This window comes from Staurois parvus, unplaced genomic scaffold (genome assembly GCF_062004578.1).
Source record: "Staurois parvus isolate SC_StPar_1 unplaced genomic scaffold, SC_StPar_1.0 ptg002191l, whole genome shotgun sequence".
Classification (NCBI taxonomy): domain Eukaryota; kingdom Metazoa; phylum Chordata; class Amphibia; order Anura; family Ranidae; genus Staurois; species Staurois parvus.
Window position 1 is genome coordinate 60,330 of NW_028319987.1, and position 18,428 is coordinate 78,757.

Consider the following 18,428-nt stretch of genomic DNA (forward strand, 5'->3'; position numbering starts at 1 on the left):
CTCAAACACAGGAAGGCCAGATTAGAGTTTGCCAAACGACATGTAAAAAAGCCTTCACAGTTCTGGAACAACATCCTATGGACAGATGAGACCGACATCAACTTGTACCAGAGTGATGGGAAGAGAAGAGGATGGAGAAGGAACTGCTCATGGTCCTCAGCATACCACCTCATCAGTGATCATGGTGGTGGTAGTGTCATGGCGTGGGCATGTATGGCTGCCAATGGAACTGCTTCTCTTGTATTTATTGATGATGTGACGGCTGACAGAAGCAGCCGGATGAATTGTGAAGTGTTTCGGGAATATTATCGGCTCATATTCAGCCAAATGCTTCACAACTCATTGGACGCTTCACAGTGCAGATGGACAATGACCAAAAGCAGACTGCAAAAGACACCAAAGAAGTGGAATGTTCTGCAATGGCCAATCACCTGACCTGAATCCGACTGAGCATTTCACTTGCTGAAGACAAAACTGAAGGGAAAATGCCCCAAGAACAAGCAGGAACTGAAGACAGTTGCAGTAAAGGCCTGGCAGAGCATCACCAGGGATGACACCCAGCGTCTGGGGATGTCTATGCGTTCCACACTTCAGGCTGTAATTGACTGCAAAGGATTTGTAACCAAGTATTAAAAAGTGAAAGTTTGATTTATGATTGTTATTCTGTCCCATTACTTTTGGTCCCTTAAGAAGTGGGAGGCACCTATGCAAACTGTTGTAATTCCTACACCGTTCACCTGATTTGGATGTAAATACCCTCAAATTAAAGCTGACAGTCTGCAGTTAAAGCACATCTTGTTCGTTTCATTTCAAATCCATTGTGGTGTATAGAGCCAAAAATGTTACAATTGTGTTGATGTCCCAATATTTATGGACCTGACTGTATATACACACTGTACTGTGCAGAAGTCTTAGGCAGGGTGATGCTGTAAATGAAGAATGCTTTCAGAAATCGAAGTGTTAAAATGGTTTATTATTATCAATGAGGAAAATGGAAAGTAAATTAAGAGAAATCCAATCAATACTTAAAGTGATCCCTCCCCACCCCCCATATCCTGTGATCAGTATTGGGGTGACCTCCCTCCCCCTCATATCCTGTGATCAGTATTGTGACCCCCAATAACCTGCTGCAGAATAAACATAAGGGCCAATCACACGCATCCCTGATGGTATGCCTGGATTTCTCAGCATTGAGGTCAATATTGATCAGGTACCATTGAGGAGTGTAGACGCAGTGGTGGGGTACCATTGAGGAGTGTAGACGCAGTGGTAGGGTAATGTTGGTGGAGTGTAGACGCAGTGGTGGGGGAACGTTGAGGAGTGTAGACGCAGTGGTGGGGTAATGAGGAGTGTAGACGCAGTGGTGGGGTAATGTTTAGGAGTGTAGACGCAGTGGTGGGGGAACGTTGAGGAGTGTAGACGCAGTGGTGGGGTAATGTTGAGGAGTGTAGACGCAGTGGTGGGGTACCATTGAGGAGTGTAGACGCAGTGGTGGGGTACCATTGAGGAGTGTAGATGCAGTGGTGGGGTAACGTTGAGGAGTGTAGACGCAGTGGTGGGGGAATGTTGAGGAGTGTAGACGCAGTGGTGGGGGAATGTTGGAGGCGTGTAGACGCAGTGGTGGGGGAATGTTGGAGGCGTATAGACGCAGTGGTGGGGGAATGTTGGAGGCGTATAGACGCAGTGGTGGGGTAACGTTGAGGAGTGTAGACGCAGTGGTGGGGGAATGTTGAGGAGTGTAGACGCAGTGGTTGGTGAATGTTGAGGAGTGTAGACGCAGTGGTGGGGTACCATTGAGGAGTGTAGACGCAGTGGTGGGGTAATGTTGGAGGAGTGTAGACGCAGTGGTGGGGGAATGGTGAGGAGTGTAGACACAGTGGTGGGGTAATGTTGGAGGAGTGTAGACGCAGTGGTGGGGTACCATTGAGGAGTGTAGACGCAGTGGTGGGGGAATGTTGAGGAGTGTAGACGCAGTGGTGGGGGAATGTTGAGGAGTGTAGACGCAGTGGTGGGGTAACGTTGAGGAGTATAGACGCAGTGGTGGGGTAATGTTGAGGAGTGTAGACGCAGTGGTGGGGTAATGTTGGAGGAGTGTAGACGCAGTGGTGGGGGAACGTTGAGGAGTGTAGACGCAGTGGTGGGGTAATGTTGGAGGAGTGTAGACGCAGTGGTGGGGGAACGTTGAGGAGTGTAGACGCAGTGGTGGGGTAATGAGGAGTGTAGACGCAGTGGTGGGGGAACGTTGAGGAGTGTAGACGCAGTGGTGGGGGAATGTTGGAGGAGTGTAGACGCAGTGGTGGGGGAATGTTGAGGAGTGTAGACGCAGTGGTGGGGTAATGTTGAGGAGTGTAGACGCAGTGGTGGGGTAATGTTGAGGAGTGTAGACGCAGTGGTGGGGTAATGTTGGAGGAGTGTAGACGCAGTGGTGGGGGAATGTTGGAGGAGTGTAGACGCAGTGGTGGGGTAATGTTGAGGAGTGTAGACGCAGTGGTGGGGGAATGTTGGAGGAGTGTAGACACAGTGGTGGGGGAACGCTGAGGAGTGTAGACGCAGTGGTGGGGGAATGTTGGAGGAGTGTAGACGCAGTGGTGGGGGAATGTTGAGGAGTGTAGACGCAGTGGTGGGGTAATGTTGAGGAGTGTAGACGCAGTGGTGGGGGAATGTTGGAGGCGTGTAGACGCAGTGGTGGGGTAACGTTGAGGAGTGTAGACGCAGTGGTGGGGGAATGTTGAGGAGTGTAGACGCAGTGGTTGGTGAATGTTGAGGAGTGTAGACGCAGTGGTGGGGTACCATTGAGGAGTGTAGACGCAGTGGTGGGGGAATGGTGAGGAGTGTAGACACAGTGGTGGGGTAATGTTGGAGGAGTGTAGACGCAGTGGTGGGGTACCATTGAGGAGTGTAGACGCAGTGGTGGGGGAATGTTGAGGAGTGTAGACGCAGTGGTGGGGTAATGTTGAGGAGTGTAGACGCAGTGGTGGGGTAATGTTGAGGAGTGTAGACGCAGTGGTGGGGTAATGTTGGAGGAGTGTAGACGCAGTGGTGGGGGAACGTTGAGGAGTGTAGACGCAGTGGTGGGGTAATGTTGGAGGAGTGTAGACGCAGTGGTGGGGGAATGTTGAGGAGTGTAGACGCAGTGGTGGGGTAATGGTGAGGAGTGTAGACGCAGTGGTGGGGGAACGTTGAGGAGTGTAGACGCAGTGGTGGGGGAATGTTGGAGGAGTGTAGACGCAGTGCTGGGGGAATGTTGAGGAGTGTAGACGCAGTGCTGGGGGAATGTTGAGGAATGTAGACACAGTGGTGGGGTAATGTTGAGGAGTGTAGACGCAGTGGTGGGGGAACGTTGAGGAGTGTAGACGCAGTGGTGGGGGAATGTTGGAGGAGTGTAGACGCAGTGCTGGGGGAATGTTGAGGAATGTAGACACAGTGGTGGGGTAATGTTGAGGAGTGTAGACGCAGTGGTGGGGGAACGTTGAGGAGTGTAGACGCAGTGGTGGGGGAATGTTGGAGGAGTGTAGACGCAGTGGTGGGGTACCATTGAGGAGTGTAGACGCAGTGGTTGGTGAATGTTGAGGAGTGTAGACGCAGTGGTGGGGTAATGTTGGAGGAGTGTAGACGCAGTGGTGGGGGAATGTTGGAGGAGTGTAGACGCAGTGGTGGGGTAATGTTGAGGAGTGTAGACGCAGTGGTGGGGGAATGTTGGAGGAGTGTAGACGCAGTGGTGGGGGAACGTTGAGGAGTGTAGACGCAGTGGTGGGGTAATGTTGGAGGAGTGTAGACGCAGTGGTGGGGGAATGTTGGAGGAGTGTAGACGCAGTGGTGGGGTAATGTTGAGGAGTGTAGACGCAGTGGTGGGGGAATGTTGGAGGAGTGTAGACGCAGTGGTGGGGGAACGTTGAGGAGTGTAGACGCAGTGGTGGGGGAATGTTGGAGGAGTGTAGACGCAGTGGTGGGGGAATGTTGGAGGCGTATAGACGCAGTGGTGGGGTAACGTTGAGGAGTGTAGACGCAGTGGTGGGGTACCGTTGAGTGTAGACGCAGTGGTGGGGGAATGTTGAGGAGTGTAGACGCAGTGGTGGGGGAATGTTGGAGGAGTGTAGACGCAGTGGTGGGGTAATGTTGAGGAGTGTAGACGCAGTGGTGGGGTAATGTTGAGGAGTGTAGACGCAGTGGTGGGGGAATGTTGAGGAGTGTAGACGCAGTGGTGGGGGAATGTTGGAGGAGTGTAGACGCAGTGGTGGGGTAATGTTGAGGAGTGTAGACGCAGTGGTGGGGGAATGTTGAGGAGTGTAGACGCAGTGGTGGGGGAATGTTCAGGAGTGTAGACGCAGTGGTGGGGGAATGTTGGAGGCGTATAGACGCAGTGGTGGGGTAATGTTGAGGAGTGTAGACGCAGTGGTGGGGTTACGTTGAGGAGTGTAGACGCAGTGGTGGGGGAATGTTGAGGAGTGTAGACGCAGTGGTGGGGGAATGTTGAGGAGTGTAGACGCAGTGGTGGGGGAATGTTGGAGGAGTGTAGACGCAGTGGTGGGGTAATGTTGAGGAGTGTAGACGCAGTGGTGGGGTAATGTTGAGGAGTGTAGACGCAGTGGTGGGGGAATGTTGAGGAGTGTAGACGCAGTGGTGGGGGAATGTTGAGGAGTGTAGACGCAGTGGTGGGGTAATGTTGAGGAGTGTAGACGCAGTGGTGGGGGAATGTTGAGGAGTGTAGACGCAGTGGTGGGGTACCGTTGAGTGTAGACGCAGTGGTGGGGGAATGTTGGAGGAGTGTAGACGCAGTGGTGGGGTACCGTTGAGCGTAGACGCAGTGGTGGGGGAATGTTGGAGGAGTGTAGACGCAGTGGTGGGGTACCGTTGAGTGTAGACGCAGTGGTGGGGTACCGTTGAGCGTAGACGCAGTGGTGGGGGAATGTTGGAGGAGTGTAGACGCAGTGGTGGGGTACCGTTGAGCGTAGACGCAGTGGTGGGGGAATGTTGGAGGAGTGTAGACGCAGTGGTGGGGGAATGTTGGAGGAGTGTAGACGCAGTGGTGGGGGAATGTTGGAGGAGTGTAGACGCAGTGGTGGGTGAATGTTGGAGGAGTGTAGACGCAGTGGTGGGGGAATGTTGGAGGAGTGTAGACGCAGTGGTGGGTGAATGTTGGAGGAGTGTAGACGCAGTGGTGGGGGAATGTTGGAGGAGTGTAGACGCAGTGGTGGGGTAATGTTGAGGAGTGTAGACGCAGTGGTGGGGGAATGTTGGAGGAGTGTAGACGCAGTGGTGGGGTAATGTTGGAGGAGTGTAGACGCAGTGGTGGGGGAATGTTGGAGGAGTGTAGACGCAGTGGTGGGGGAATGTTGGAGGAGTGTAGACGCAGTGGTGGGGGAATGTTGGAGGAGTGTAGACGCAGTGGTGGGGGAATGTTGGAGGAGTGTAGATGCAGTGGTGGGGTACCGTTGAGTGTAGATGCAGTGGTGGGGTACCGTTGAGTGTAGATGCAGTGGTGGGGTACCGTTGAGTGTAGATGCAGTGGTGGGGTACCGTTGAGTGTAGATGCAGTGGTGGGGTACCGTTGAGTGTAGATGCAGTGGTGGGGTACCGTTGAGTGTAGACGCAGTGGTGGGGTACCGTTGAGTGTAGACGCAGTGGTGGGGTACCGTTGAGTGTAGATGCAGTGGTGGGGGAATGTTGGAGGAGTGTAGACGCAGTGGTGGGTGAATGTTGGAGGAGTGTAGACGCAGTGGTGGGGGAATGTTGGAGGAGTGTAGACGCAGTGGTGGGTGAATGTTGGAGGAGTGTAGACGCAGTGGTGGGGGAATGTTGGAGGAGTGTAGACGCAGTGGTGGGGTAATGTTGAGGAGTGTAGACGCAGTGGTGGGGGAATGTTGGAGGAGTGTAGACGCAGTGGTGGGGTACCGTTGAGCGTAGACGCAGTGGTGGGGGAATGTTGGAGGAGTGTAGACGCAGTGGTGGGGTACCGTTGAGCGTAGACGCAGTGGTGGGGGAATGTTGGAGGAGTGTAGACGCAGTGGTGGGGGAATGTTGGAGGAGTGTAGACGCAGTGGTGGGGTACCGTTGAGCGTAGACGCAGTGGTGGGGTACCGTTGAGCGTAGACGCAGTGGTGGGGGAATGTTGGAGGAGTGTAGACGCAGTGGTGGGGTACCGTTGAGTGTAGACGCAGTGGTGGGGGAATGTTGGAGGAGTGTAGACGCAGTGGTGGGGGAATGTTGGAGGAGTGTAGACGCAGTGGTGGGGTACCGTTGAGCGTAGACGCAGTGGTGGGGTACCGTTGAGCGTAGACGCAGTGGTGGGGGAATGTTGGAGGAGTGTAGACGCAGTGGTGGGGTACCGTTGAGTGTAGACGCAGTGGTGGGGGAATGTTGGAGGAGTGTAGACGCAGTGGTGGGGGAATGTTGGAGGAGTGTAGACGCAGTGGTGGGGTACCGTTGAGCGTAGACGCAGTGGTGGGGTACCGTTGAGCGTAGACGCAGTGGTGGGGGAATGTTGGAGGAGTGTAGACGCAGTGGTGGGGTACCGTTGAGCGTAGACGCAGTGGTGGGGGAATGTTGGAGGAGTGTAGACGCAGTGGTGGGGGAATGTTGGAGGAGTGTAGACGCAGTGGTGGGGTACCGTTGAGCGTAGACGCAGTGGTGGGGTACCGTTGAGCGTAGACGCAGTGGTGGGGGAATGTTGGAGGAGTGTAGATGCAGTGGTGGGGGAATGTTGGAGGAGTGTAGATGCAGTGGTGGGGTACCGTTGAGTGTAGACGCAGTGGTGGGGGAATGTTGGAGGAGTGTAGACGCAGTGGTGGGGGAATGTTGGAGGAGTGTAGACGCAGTGGTGGGGGAATGTTGGAGGAGTGTAGACGCAGTGGTGGGGGAATGTTGGAGGAGTGTAGACGCAGTGGTGGGGTACCGTTGAGCGTAGACGCAGTGGTGGGGGAATGTTGGAGGAGTGTAGACGCAGTGGTGGGGGAATGTTGGAGGAGTGTAGACGCAGTGGTGGGGTACCGTTGAGCGTAGACGCAGTGGTGGGGTACCGTTGAGCGTAGACGCAGTGGTGGGGGAATGTTGGAGGAGTGTAGACGCAGTGGTGGGGTACCGTTGAGTGTAGACGCAGTGGTGGGGGAATGTTGGAGGAGTGTAGACGCAGTGGTGGGGGAATGTTGGAGGAGTGTAGACGCAGTGGTGGGGTACCGTTGAGCGTAGACGCAGTGGTGGGGTACCGTTGAGCGTAGACGCAGTGGTGGGGGAATGTTGGAGGAGTGTAGACGCAGTGGTGGGGTACCGTTGAGTGTAGACGCAGTGGTGGGGGAATGTTGGAGGAGTGTAGACGCAGTGGTGGGGGAATGTTGGAGGAGTGTAGACGCAGTGGTGGGGTACCGTTGAGCGTAGACGCAGTGGTGGGGTACCGTTGAGCGTAGACGCAGTGGTGGGGGAATGTTGGAGGAGTGTAGACGCAGTGGTGGGGTACCGTTGAGCGTAGACGCAGTGGTGGGGGAATGTTGGAGGAGTGTAGACGCAGTGGTGGGGGAATGTTGGAGGAGTGTAGACGCAGTGGTGGGGTACCGTTGAGCGTAGACGCAGTGGTGGGGTACCGTTGAGCGTAGACGCAGTGGTGGGGGAATGTTGGAGGAGTGTAGATGCAGTGGTGGGGGAATGTTGGAGGAGTGTAGATGCAGTGGTGGGGTACCGTTGAGTGTAGACGCAGTGGTGGGGGAATGTTGGAGGAGTGTAGACGCAGTGGTGGGGGAATGTTGGAGGAGTGTAGACGCAGTGGTGGGGGAATGTTGGAGGAGTGTAGACGCAGTGGTGGGGGAATGTTGGAGGAGTGTAGACGCAGTGGTGGGGTACCGTTGAGCGTAGACGCAGTGGTGGGGGAATGTTGGAGGAGTGTAGACGCAGTGGTGGGGGAATGTTGGAGGAGTGTAGACGCAGTGGTGGGGTACCGTTGAGCGTAGACGCAGTGGTGGGGTACCGTTGAGCGTAGACGCAGTGGTGGGGGAATGTTGGAGGAGTGTAGACGCAGTGGTGGGGTACCGTTGAGTGTAGACGCAGTGGTGGGGGAATGTTGGAGGAGTGTAGACGCAGTGGTGGGGGAATGTTGGAGGAGTGTAGACGCAGTGGTGGGGTACCGTTGAGCGTAGACGCAGTGGTGGGGTACCGTTGAGCGTAGACGCAGTGGTGGGGGAATGTTGGAGGAGTGTAGACGCAGTGGTGGGGTACCGTTGAGTGTAGACGCAGTGGTGGGGGAATGTTGGAGGAGTGTAGACGCAGTGGTGGGGGAATGTTGGAGGAGTGTAGACGCAGTGGTGGGGTACCGTTGAGCGTAGACGCAGTGGTGGGGTACCGTTGAGCGTAGACGCAGTGGTGGGGGAATGTTGGAGGAGTGTAGACGCAGTGGTGGGGTACCGTTGAGCGTAGACGCAGTGGTGGGGGAATGTTGGAGGAGTGTAGACGCAGTGGTGGGGGAATGTTGGAGGAGTGTAGACGCAGTGGTGGGGTACCGTTGAGCGTAGACGCAGTGGTGGGGTACCGTTGAGCGTAGACGCAGTGGTGGGGGAATGTTGGAGGAGTGTAGATGCAGTGGTGGGGGAATGTTGGAGGAGTGTAGATGCAGTGGTGGGGTACCGTTGAGTGTAGACGCAGTGGTGGGGGAATGTTGGAGGAGTGTAGACGCAGTGGTGGGGGAATGTTGGAGGAGTGTAGACGCAGTGGTGGGGGAATGTTGGAGGAGTGTAGACGCAGTGGTGGGGGAATGTTGGAGGAGTGTAGACGCAGTGGTGGGGTACCGTTGAGTGTAGACGCAGTGGTGGGGTACCGTTGAGTGTAGACGCAGTGGTTGGCCAAGGAAACAATGCAGCAGATGAAGGACACATCTTGGTTACTTCCCTTCCACATCAGAAGATGTCCATCAGCGCCATCGGCACAGGACTGGAGGAAACCGGTGGTACTCAGCTCCACCCATCTGCTGGGCGGGGAAGTCGGCCCAGAAGTGGAAGAAATGCGGCCAAGAAGCCTCCGATGTGGAAACGCGGCTCAGCGACCCGACTATGCAGGAAACAGGAAGTGGGGGGAGGAAGATGGCAGCGGGGGCTCCGGAACGAGGAGTCACAATGTGAGATGGTTGTAAAGCCTTCTATGTATTATGGAGGATCCCCCCTCCCCCCCCCTATACTTACCTGAGCCAATCACCAACCAGAGCTGAGCACAAGATCAGCGATTCTCCTGGCTCTCTCCCTCCACACTGGGCACAGTGATAGCAGTGGGAGCCATTGGCTCGTATCCTATGAGGAGGAGGCGGGGCTCACTGTGATCACATGACTGGAATTGGATTTCTCTTCTTTCAATTTTGTTCATTGTTAAAAGTAAACGAATATTTACAGCGACTTCTGCACAGCACAGGGTATAGAGTCCTGTAATGGAGCCGTATCCATCCATCCCATCCCATCCATCCCATCCATCCATCCCATCTATCCCATTCATCCCATCTATCCCATCCATCCCATCCATCCATCCATCCCATCCATCCCATCCATCCATCCCATCTATCCCATCCATCCCATCTATCCCATCCATCTTATCCATCCAATCTATCCCATCCATCCATCCCATCCATCCATCCCATCCCATCTATCCCATCCATCCATCCCATCCATCCATCCAACCATCCCTCCATCCATCCCATCCCTCCCTCCATCCATCCATCCCATCCATCCCTCCATCCATCCCTCCCTCCATCCATCCCTCCATCCATCCCTCCATCCATCCATCCCTCCATCCATCCCTCCATCCATCCCTCTATCCCATCCATCCCATCCCTCCATCCATCCATCCCATCCATCCCTCCATCCATCCCTCCCTCCATCCATCCCATCCATCCATCCCTCCCTCCCTCCCTCCCTCCATCCCATCCATCCCTCCATCCATCCCTCCCTCCATCCATCCCTCCATCCATCCATCCCATCCATCCATCCATCCCATCCATCCCATCCCTCCCTCCATCCATCCATCCCATCCCTCCCTCCATCCATCCCATCCATCCCATCCATCCCTCCATCCATCCATCCATCCCATCCATCCCATCCCTCCCTCCATCCATCCATCCCATCCATCCCTCCATCCATCCCATCCATCCCATCCATCCATCCCATCTATCCCATCCCATGTTCTGTACATCCTGTAATAGATATTCTAGAGTGCTCTAAATCCTATACATCTCTATTATATATACAGTGCAGGAAATGTGTATTTGCCCCCCTGATGCTGAATGTTCGCCCCTCACACATAAATGATCGGTCTAACAATGGAATGTTCGCCCCTCACACAGAAACGATCGGTCTAACAATGGAACGTTCGCCCCTCACACAGAAACGATCGGTCTAACAATGGAACGTTCGCCTCTCACACAGAAACGATCGGTCTAACAATGGAACGTTCGCCCCTCACACAGAAACGATCGGTCTAACAATGGAACGTTCGCCCCTCACACAGAAACGATCGGTCTAACAATGGAACGTTCGCCCCTCACACAAAAACGATCGGTCTAACAATGGAACGTTCGCCCCTCACACAGAAACGATCGGTCTAACAATGGAACGTTCGCCCCTCACACAGAAATGATCGGTCTAACAATGGAATGTTCGCCCCTCACACAGAAACGATCGGTCTAACAATGGAATGTTCGCCCCTCACACAGAAACGATCGGTCTAACAATGGAACGTTCGCCCCTCACACAGAAACGATCGGTCTAACAATGGAATGTTCCCCCTCACACAGAAACGATCGGTCTAACAATGGAATGTTCCCCCTCACACAGAAACGATCGGTCTAACAATGGAATGTTCGCCCCTCACACAGAAACGATCGGTCTAACAATGGAATGTTCCCCCTCACACAGAAACGATCGGTCTAACAATGGAATGTTCGTCCCTCACACAGAAACGATCGGTCTAACAATAGAATGTTCGCCCCTCACACAGAAATGATCGGTCTAACAATGGAATGTTCGCCCCTCACACAGAAATGATCGGTCTAACAATGGAATGTTCACCCCTCACACAGAAATGATCGGTCTAACAATGGAATGTTCGCCCCTCACACAGAAATGATCGGTCTAACAATGGAATGTTCGCCCCTCACACAGAAACGATCGGTCTAACAATGGAATGTTCGCCCCTCACACAGAAATGATCGGTCTAACAATGGATTGTTCGGTGTAACACTGAGAGACAGAATACAACAACAAATTCAGCAGAAATGCGTCTAACAAATGATGACGGATCTGCATGTTCATGAGGGAAAGAAGGATTTGATCCCCTTCACAAAACATGACTTAGTACTTGGTGGCCAATCCCTTGTTGGCCATCACAGAGGTCAGACGTTTCCTGGAGTTGGCCCCCAGGTTCGCACACATCTCAGGAGGGATTCTAGCCACTCCTCTTGGCAGATCCTCTCCAAGTCATTAAGGTTTGGTGGCTGACGTTTGGCAACTCGAACTTTCAGCTCCTCCACAGATTTTCCATCGGATGAAGGTGTGGAGACTGGCTAGGCCACTCCAGGACCTTAATGTGCTTCTTCTTGAGCCGCTCCTTTGTTGCCTTGGCCGTGTGTTTTGGGTCATTGTCATGCTGGAACACCCATCCACCACCCATTTTCAATGCCCTGGCTGAGGGAAGAAGGTCCTCACCCAAGATTTGAGGGTACATTGCCCCGTCCATCGTCCCTTTGATGTGGTGCAGTTGTCCTCTCCCCTTAGCAGAAAATCACCCCCAAAGCAGAATGTTTCCACCACCATGTTTCACAGTTGGGATGGTGTTCTTGGAGTCATAGGCAGCATTCCTCCTCCTCCAAACACGGCGAGTTGAGTTGATGCCAAAGAGCTGGATTTTGGTCTCCTCTGACCACAACACTTCCCACCAGTCCTCCTCGGCATCATTCAGATGTTCAGTGGCAGACTTCAGACGGGCCTGGACATGGGCTTTCTTGAGCAGAGGGACCGTGCGGGCACTGCAGGATTTCAGTCCTTGTCGGCGTAGTGTGTTACCAATTGTTTTCTTGGTGACTGTGGTCCCAGCTGCCTGGAGATCATTGACAAGATCCTCACGTGTAGTTCTGGGATGATTCCTCACTGTTCTCATGATCATTGACACTCCACGAGGTGAGATCTTCAGGTGAGGGGCGAACATTCACCATCAGCCGGGGAGCAAATACACATTTCCTGCACTGTATATATATATATAATCTCCTATATGGTCCTATATCCTGTGCGAGGCATGACATGGATACAGTGGTCTGTAGGTTATATGGCGTGTACATATACATGGTCTGTAGGTTATATGGCGTGTACATATACATGGTCTGTAGGTTATATGGTGTGTACATGTAGATGGTCTGTAGGTTATATGGCGTGTACATGTGGATGGTCTGTAGGTTATATGGCGTGTACATGTGGATGGTCTGTAGGTTATATGGCGTGTACATGTGGATGGTCTGTAGGTTATATGGCGTGTACATGTGGATGGTCTGTAGGTTATTTGGCGTGTACATATAGATGGTCTGTAGGTTATATGGTGTGTACATGTGGATGGTCTGTAGGTTATATGGCGTGTACATGTGGATGGTCTGTAGGTTATATGGTGTGTACATGTGGATGGTCTGTAGGTTATATGGCGTGTACATATACATGGTCTGTAGGTTATATGGTGTGTACATGTGGATGGTCTGTAGGTTATATGGTGTGTACATGTGGATGGTCTGTAGGTTATATGGTGTGTACATGTGGATGGTCTGTAGGTTATATGGTGTGTACATGTGGATGGTCTGTAGGTTATATGGTGTGTACATGTGGATGGTCTGTAGGTTATATGGCGTGTACATATACATGGTCTGTAGGTTATATGGCGTGTACACGTGGATGGTCTGTAGGTTATATGGCGTGTACATGTAGATGGTCTGTAGGTTATATGGTGTGTACATGTGGATGGTCTGTAGGTTATATGGCGTGTACACGTGGATGGTCTGTAGGTTATATGGCGTGTACATGTAGATGGTCTGTAGGTTATATGGCGTGTACATGTGGATGGTCTGTAGGTTATATGGCGTGTACATGTGGATGGTCTGTAGATTATATGGTGTGTACATGTGGATGGTCTGTAGGTTATATGGCGTGTACATATAGATGGTCTGTAGGTTATATGGGCTGTACATATACATGGTCTGTAGGTTATATGGTGTGTACATGTGGATGGTCTGTAGGTTATATGGTGTGTACATGTGGATGGTCTGTAGGTTATATGGCGTGTACATGTGGATGGTCTGTAGGTTATTTGGCGTGTACATATAGATGGTCTGTAGGTTATATGGTGTGTACATGTAGATGGTCTGTAGGTTATATGGTGTGTACATGTGGATGGTCTGTAGGTTATATGGTGTGTACATGTGGATGGTCTGTAGGTTATTTGGCGTGTACATATGGATGGTCTGTAGGTTATATGGTGTGTACATGTAGATGGTCTGTAGGTTATATGGTGTGTACATGTAGATGGTCTGTAGGTTATATGGTGTGTACATGTGGATGGTCTGTAGGTTATATGGCGTGTACATATACATGGTCTGTAGGTTATATGGCGTGTACATATAGATGGTCTGTAGGTTATATGGCGTGTACATGTGGATGGTCTGTAGGTTATATGGTGTGTACATGTGGATGGTCTGTAGGTTATATGGTGTGTACATGTAGATGGTCTGTAGGTTATATGGTGTGTACATGTGGATGGTCTGTAGGTTATATGGTGTGTACATGTGGATGGTCTGTAGGTTATATGGTGTGTACACGTGGATGGTCTGTAGGTTATATGGTGTGTACATGTGGATGGTCTGTAGGTTATATGGGCTGTACATATACATGGTCTGTAGGTTATATGGTGTGTACATGTGGATGGTCTGTAGGTTATATGGTGTGTACATGTGGATGGTCTGTAGGTTATATGGCGTGTACATATGGATGGTCTGTAGGTTATATGGCGTGTACATGTGGATGGTCTGTAGGTTTTATGGCGTGTACATGTGGATGGTCTGTAGGTTATATGGCGTGTACATGTGGATGGTCTGTAGGTTTTATGGCGTGTACATGTGGATGGTCTGTAGGTTATATGGCGTGTACATGTGGATGGTCTGTAGGTTATATGGCGTGTACATGTGGATGGTCTGTAGGTTATATGGCGTGTACACGTGGATGGTCTGTAGGTTATATGGCGTGTACACGTGGATGGTCTGTAGGTTATATGGCGTGTACATGTGGATGGTCTGTAGGTTATATGGCGTGTACACGTGGATGGTCTGTAGGTTTTATGGCGTGTACATGTGGATGGTCTGTAGGTTATATGGCGTGTACACGTGGATGGTCTGTAGGTTATATGGCGTGTACATGTGGATGGTCTGTAGGTTATATGGCGTGTACACGTGGATGGTCTGTAGGTTTTATGGCGTGTACACATGGATGGTCTGTAGGTTATATGGCGTGTACACGTGGATGGTCTGTAGGTTATATGGCGTGTACATATAGATGGTCTGTAGGTTATATGGCGTGTACATATAGATGGTCTGTAGGTTATATGGCATGTACACGTGGATGGTCTGTAGGTTATATGGCGTGTACACGTGGATGGTCTGTAGGTTATATGGCGTGTACACGTGGATGGTCTGTAGGTTATATGGCGTGTACACCTGGATGGTCTGTAGGTTATATGGTGTGTACACGTGGATGGTCTGTAGGTTATATGGTGTGTACACGTGGATGGTCTGTAGGTTATATGGTGTGTACATGTGGATGGTCTGTAGGTTACATGGCGTGTACATGTGGATGGTCTGTAGGTTATATGGTGTGTACATGTGGATGGTCTGTAGGTTATATGGTGTGTACATGTGGATGGTCTGTAGGTTATATGGCGTGTACATGTGGATGGTCTGTAGGTTATATGGCGTGTACATGTGGATGGTCTGTAGGTTATATGATGTGTACATGTGGATGGTCTGTAGGTTATATGGTGTGTACATGTGGATGGTCTGTAGGTTATATGGCGTGTACATATGGATGGTCTGTAGGTTATATGGTGTGTACACGTGGATGGTCTGTAGGTTATATGGTGTGTACATGTAGATGGTCTGTAGGTTATATGGCGTGTACATATGGATGGTCTGTAGGTTATATGGCGTGTACATGTGGATGGTCTGTAGGTTATATGGCGTGTACATGTGGATGGTCTGTAGGTTATATGGTGTGTACATGTGGATGGTCTGTAGGTTATATGGTGTGTACATGTGGATGGTCTGTAGGTTATATGGTGTGTACATGTGGATGGTCTGTAGGTTATATGGTGTGTACATGTGGATGGTCTGTAGGTTATATGGTGTGTACATGTGGATGGTCTGTAGGTTATATGGTGTGTACATGTGGATGGTCTGTAGGTTATATGGTGTGTACACGTGGATGGTCTGTAGGTTATATGGTGTGTACATGTGGATGGTCTGTAGGTTATATGGTGTGTACACGTGGATGGTCTGTAGGTTATATGGTGTGTACATGTAGATGGTCTGTAGGTTATATGGCGTGTACATATGGATGGTCTGTAGGTTATATGGCGTGTACATGTGGATGGTCTGTAGGTTATATGGTGTGTACATGTGGATGGTCTGTAGGTTATATGGCGTGTACATATGGATGGTCTGTAGGTTATATGGCGTGTACATGTGGATGGTCTGTAGGTTATATGGTGTGTACATGTGGATGGTCTGTAGGTTATATGGTGTGTACACGTGGATGGTCTGTAGGTTATATGGTGTGTACATGTGGATGGTCTGTAGGTTATATGGCGTGTACATATGGATGGTCTGTAGGTTATATGGCGTGTACACGTGGATGGTCATAGCAGATCATTGATTGGCACACACCTGCTTTGCTCGTTCGGCACTGACGCTGCTTTGGGCGGGGAGGAGTCCCAGCTCGTTCTTCGGTGCACCTTGTGGAAGTTCACGGACTTTTTCGGCAATGAAGTTGTGTGCTTCCAGCAAAGCTTCCGCCGTTCCTTGTACCAGGCACACCCGCTCCGTCGTCCCTGTCGGACAAACACAAATACCATCATATGTTCTGTCCTGTTACTCACATAGGAATACTCTCTAGGATTTTGTGGGCTCATCGACTCCTTGTGCTGAGAGCGAAGACTTGGCCTTCTGGAGGGGATTTGGGTTTTCTTGGCATTAGCTCACAGTGTAAGGCCCAGCATGTGCTAGGCCTGGGATGTGCTAGGCCCGGCATGTGCTAGGCCCGGCATGTGCTAGGCCCGGGATGTGCTAGGCTCGGGATGTGCTGGACCCGGCATGTGCTAGGCCCGGGATGTGCTAGGCTCGGGATGTGCTGGACCCGGCATGTGCTAGGCCCGGGATGTGCTAGGCTCGGGATGTGCTGGACCCGGCATGTGCTAGGCCCGGGATGTGCTAGGCCCGGCATGTGCTAGGCCTGGGATGTGCTGGCCCGGGGTTCGGCTTTGTGCCGATTACAGATCAATTATACTAATTAACGTAGAAAATATTGGAAAATGGATAATCCTCCTACATCAGGGGAGTGGACACGTAATATGGGTACTAACCTGAGGAATGAACTTTGAACTTTCAAGCACTGAGGTTGTCTAACTAAATTTGAAAGAATATGGGAGGGATGGCTGAACACTCCGGGCCTTGAACCATCTGATTTAGGAGTTATACAGATGACCTAGGAGGTTCTGGTGATTGTGGGGTTGGGGAGCCGGAGATGGCTCAGCCTGGAAAGCCAGTTCCCTTCAGTCTGAAAGCAAGTAGGGTTAGAGTTGGAGTTGATGTTAGTGGTTGGGTTGGGGTTGGAGTTGGTGTTAGTGGTTGGATTATGGTTGGAGTTGGTGTTAGTGGTTGGGTTGGGTTGGGGTTGGAGTTGGTGTTAGTGGTTGGATTATGGTTGGAGTTGGTGTTAGTGGTTGGGTTGGGTGTGAGATAGGGTTATGGTTGGAGTTAGGGGTTGGAGTTGGTGTTAGTGGTTGGATTAGGGTTGGAGTTGGTGTTAGTGGTTGGATTAGGGTTGGAGTTGGTGTTAGTGGTTGGATTAGGGTTGGAGTTGGTGTTAGTGGTTGGATTAGGGTTGGAGTTGATATTAGTGGTTGGATTAGGGTTGGAGTTGGTGTTAGTGGTTGGATTAGGGTTGGAGTTGGTGTTAGTGGTTGGATTAGGGTTGGAGTTGGTGTTAGTGGTTGGATTATGGTTGGAGTTGGTGTTAGTGGCTGAGTTATAATTGGAGTTGGTACTAGTGGCTGAGTTAGGGTTGGAGTTGGTACTAGTGGCTGAGTTAGGGTTGGAGTTGGTGTTAGTAGTTGGGTTGGGTTGGGTTGAAGTTGGCAGTAGTCATCGCGTTAGGATTGGAGTTAGTGGTAGTTGTTGGGTTGGAATTGAAGTTGGTGTTATTGGTTGGGTTGGAGTTGATGTTATTGGTTGGGTTAGAGTTGGCGGTAGTCATCAGGTTAGGGTTGGAGTTGGTGGTAGTGGTTGGGTTAGAGTTGGCGGTAGTCATCAGGTTAGGGTTGGACTTGATGGTAGTGGTAGGGTTAGGGTTGGAGTTGGTGTTTAGTGGTTGGATTAGGGTTGGAGTTGGTGTTAGTGGTTGGGTTATGATTGGAGTTGGTGTTAGTGGTTGGGTTATGATTGGAGTTGGTGTTAGTGGTTGGGTTATGATTGGAGTTGGTGTTAGTGGTTGGGTTATGGCTGGAGTTGGTGTTAGTGGTTGGGTTATGGTTGGAGTTGGTGTTAGTGGCTGAGTTAGGGTTGGAGTTGGTGTTAGTGGTTGGGTTAAGGTTGGTGTTAGTGGCTGAGTTAGGGTTGGAGTTGGTGTTAGTGGCTGAGTTAAGGTTGGAGTTGGTGTTAGTGGTTGGGTTATGATTGGAGTTGGTGTTAGTGGTTGGGTTATGGTTGGTGTTAGTGGTTGGGTTAAGGTTGGTGTTAGTGGTTGGGTTAGGGTTGGAGTTGGTGTTAGTGGTTGGGTTAAGGTTGGTGTTAGTGGTTGGGTTATGATTGGAGTTGGTGTTAGTGGCTGAGTTAAGGTTGGAGTTGGTGTTAGTGGTTGGGTTATGATTGGAGTTGGTGTTAGTGGTTGGGTTATGATTGGAGTTGGTGTTAGTGGTTGGGTTATGGTTGGAGTTGGTGTTAGTGGCTGAGTTAGGGTTGGAGTTGGTGTTAGTGGTTGGGTTAAGGTTGGTGTTAGTGGTTGGGTTAGGGTTGGAGTTGGTGTTAGTGGTTGGGATATGATTGGAGTTGGTGTTAGTGGTTGGGTTATGATTGGAGTTGGTGTTAGTGGTTGGGTTATGATTGGAGTTGGTGTTAGTGGCTGAGTTAGGGTTGGAGTTGGTGTTAGTGGCTGAGTTAGGGTTGGAGT

The 18,428-nt window shown here is 51.2% G+C and overlaps 1 protein-coding gene across 1 annotated transcript in view; it reads right to left on the minus strand.

Moving 5' to 3' along the window:
- Positions 1-18,428, minus strand: part of LOC149431650 (RNA-binding protein Nova-2-like) — a 59,233-nt gene that overhangs the window by 5,125 nt on the left and 35,680 nt on the right. The window contains exon 4 of the mRNA XM_089665432.1: positions 15,929-16,092. Within this exon, the coding sequence (XP_089521558.1) occupies positions 15,929-16,092 (164 nt within the window). The remainder of the gene's footprint in view (positions 1-15,928; positions 16,093-18,428) is intronic.